This window comes from Mus caroli, chromosome 9, assembly GCF_900094665.2.
Source record: "Mus caroli chromosome 9, CAROLI_EIJ_v1.1, whole genome shotgun sequence".
Taxonomy (NCBI): Eukaryota; Metazoa; Chordata; class Mammalia; order Rodentia; family Muridae; genus Mus; species Mus caroli.
Genome location: NC_034578.1, coordinates 85,945,888 through 85,949,246, shown reverse-complemented (window position 1 = coordinate 85,949,246; position 3,359 = coordinate 85,945,888). Strand labels below are relative to the sequence as shown.

At 50.1% G+C, this 3,359-nt stretch overlaps 1 protein-coding gene across 1 annotated transcript in view; it reads right to left on the bottom strand.

Annotated features, from left to right (window-relative positions):
- LOC115031957 (ras-specific guanine nucleotide-releasing factor 1-like) overlaps positions 1 to 3,359 on the bottom strand; it is a 26,147-nt gene that overhangs the window by 18,890 nt on the left and 3,898 nt on the right. Inside the window, exon 4 of the mRNA XM_029481974.1 lies at positions 491 to 609. Within this exon, the coding sequence (XP_029337834.1) occupies positions 491 to 609 (119 nt within the window). The remainder of the gene's footprint in view (positions 1 to 490; positions 610 to 3,359) is intronic.

Genomic DNA, 3,359 nt, shown 5'->3' with positions numbered 1-3,359 from the left:
GTGGCAGCCGCGTAAGGTGACCTTCAAATGCATCGCAGCTCTGATGTCTCTGAGCCATCAGGAGCTCAACAGGGCCAGGCCACCCAGACCCATTCTCAGGGCGAGCAGGAGCCAGAAGTGGTTAAGACCCACTTCAATGAGAACCCCTGAGTGCANGGATCCCTCCCAATACCTCTGATAAATTCTATTCTCAGGGCCAGTCGCTATCTGTCCCCATTCTGTCTCCTACTTTCTCCACTGAAGGACAGGTCGGAGCTTACAACAAAAAGTCCATGGCTAACCTGGGTAGTAGACTCACATTTGGCATGACAGAAGACCAGTGGTATCTGCATGTGTGTGTGCATAAGTTCTGCTTCCACGTCAAGCTTTTGCATCCCAGCAGTCCAGAACATTCCACAGTCATAGTTGCAGGCCAGTCTACTGATGATGTCCCCGAGTGCCACCCTCCTCTCAGGGACCCCTCAGTGGGGGTGCAGAGCAGCCGCCCTACCTTGGCGCACGAAGGTCTGGCTGGTGTCCAGGAGGATCTCACAGCCCTCCGTGATCATACGCTCAATGGCCAGGTTTTTGCGGATGTTCTCGGTCTCACTGACTTCGTCATGCATGATCCTGGGGAGACAGGAAGTAAGAAATATGCTGGTCCACTTTCAGGGAGGGGGATGCTCTCTCTCTAGGCAGACCTAAGAAGAGAAGCTAGGGCATGGGGCCCATGGTTAAGAAAGGGAAGGGTATTCGTATCTACTGAGTGCCAACTGTATGCTGGACACTGGCCAGGCTCCATCTGGTTTAATCCCCTGGCAGTACAACTTGCCAGGTGCTTGTTTTAGGAAAAATGAAAGGGAAATTGGCACGTTTCAGTGTTGAGCATTGTAGGATAGAGAACAGATCCAGTCCAGGAGGGAGATGTGAGCCCAGGATACCATTTCTTCTTGTTACCCACGTCTTACTATACACTATTTTCATCCACAAGCAAAGTTCATTACCCTTGTACTCTTTCCTCAGGCTGTCCCTTCCTTGCTGGGAATAGAACTCAAGGTCTTGAGAATGATGCTCTACCATGGAGCTATGTACCAGATCTTTCTGCCATGTCTTTACACGCCTGTGCTTTTAATGTTGCATGGGCCCTGGAATACTATGAGATTTGTGAGTGCCTGCCAATTATGCTGGCTCAGAGAGAAAGACTGGCTTTTTATCTACTTGCCTTCTGGGAGGAAAACAATCTGTTTTTTTGTCTTCTGCAACTCTAGTACTGTCCAGGAGATGGCGCCATTTAATTACATTGAAAAAAGTAACATGCGAGAAGGGGAAAAAAAGGGACTCTGGCAATTTTGTTCTGGTGGGTTCCCAGGCTTTTTAGGAAAGCAGAGAAGCACTGGGAAATCCCTACCTACTTCAAGAAGAGCACATCTCATCGTTTTCTACCTATTTCTGAAGTACTACAGGCAATGTCACCAAGAGGGCTGGTGCATGTGGTTTAATCTAAGGGTGCTTCGTGTGGGCTATAAAATGAGCAAAACCTCAAACCTCAAACCTCAGCCAGCTGGCCCTCAGTTGTCCACGTGTGGAATGCCGGGGAGCAGGTGGGGCTCAGCATTTCAGTTTACTGGGTTTTTGTTGTTGTTGTTGTTTTTTTTGTTTTCTTTTTTTTTTTTTTGTTTTTTTGTTTTTTCTGGTTTAGCACTCCCATTTTAATTTAAACTCTCTGGGACATCTAGACTGGCTCCCTTCTCTCTAGCAGCCTCAGTTTCCCCCTTTCCTCCACAGAAATGTTTTTCTGAGACACCCAGTTCCTAAAGATGGGGTTCCATTTGAGAAGTGCCAGTGGCAGAGAGAACATTTCTCACAGTGAGGGTGGAAGTTCTGCTTGGGCATGTTGGACTCTGAAAGGTCCGAAGGGGGAACTCCACAGTGGTGGAGACATGACAAGGGCAGCCTACAGGGTAAGTTCGGCTTCTGAGGCAGACTGGTGCTGGGGACCTATGTGCACACATAACTGCTAAGCTCTTTGAGGGACCGCGGGCCCCAGAAGTGATGGTTATCACTGTGTTCTCAGTGGCGCTACGGTGGTGGTTGAGGATAAAATGGCAAGACAAACAAACATCTGGTTCTTACGGAGAGCAGCTGGAGGTGTGGGAGGAGGTACAGCTCTGAGAACAGCTTGTGACTGGGTTGGAGAGGAAGGTGTGTGACTCCTAGTCTAGCCAGGGCTTGGCTATCTGATGGTTTCTTATCATGCTAGGTTACTTCCCTTAGCACCCTATGGAGGCGGGTGTGGGGAGGTGAGAGGGTGAGAGAACCTCCAGTGTGCCATTAGGGTTGGGCTTAGGAGAAGGTGCAGGTACTGGGTGGAAGGAAGATAGAGTAGGATGCATACCTTGGCCTCTCAGGCCATCTGCACCTCAGGCATGTATCTCTCAGCAATGAGGAACCTCAGGGGACATCCTAGGCCTTTTCTCTGGGGAGGGAGCATGTAGGATTTGGACCAGCAGAGGGTTCTTTCTTTTTTCCTGCCACAGGGTCTACCGATCTGCAGTCACACACCTGATCTGNAGTCACACATCCCATATGCTTCCCCGGTCCTCCCTCCTGACTCAGTAACTCTGCAGGTTCTCAGAAGGATCAGACTAGGCAGCTTGTCTCCTGCTGGTCTCAGCCTGCTCNTCTGCTTAGCTTGGAGCTGAGACCTGCCTGTTATCCTTTGCTGGCTCCAGGAAGTTGAGCCTCCCTCATCCTTATTCCTAATCGGCTATGCCTGACCACAGGGCTCAACCTCATGTTGTGACCTCCATCAAGGTTCAATCCTAGGCTCTGATGTCTTCCTGACTGAAGTCTCTCCTGTGGCAATATAGCATGGTGGTTGCCATCAAACTGATGACACCTCTTGATCCAGAATCTAGAACCCTCCTTTCTGGTCTCCTCCANTCGGGTATCTAAAGGCATCCATCCTGTCTANAATCACTAGTCTTTTTCCGTTCTCCCACCCAGTCCATTGGGAAATCCTACTAGCTCTGCCTAGAGACAGGGCAGGAGGGACAGACAGTGATGGCAGATGACAGAAGGCAAGGGCTCTTCCTCTGAGCTCCATTCCCAATCTAGGCCATCCCCCCTCCCAGCACCTCAGTGGGGATGTGTGTGACAGGGTTCCCCTGACCGCTTCTGTTCTTGTGGAGGAAGGCCCCCTCTGGACTGCAGGACAGAGAGAAGGCCAGGTGAGGAATTCTAGACTGGAGGACCAGAGTGTCCTTAATGGTCACAACTTTTCCACCTGTCACCTCCTGTTGCTATAGCAACTCCATCTAGTCACTTGGGAATTCCGTCCATGGGGGGCTCTTAGCACCACAATGGTTTTTTTTTTTTTT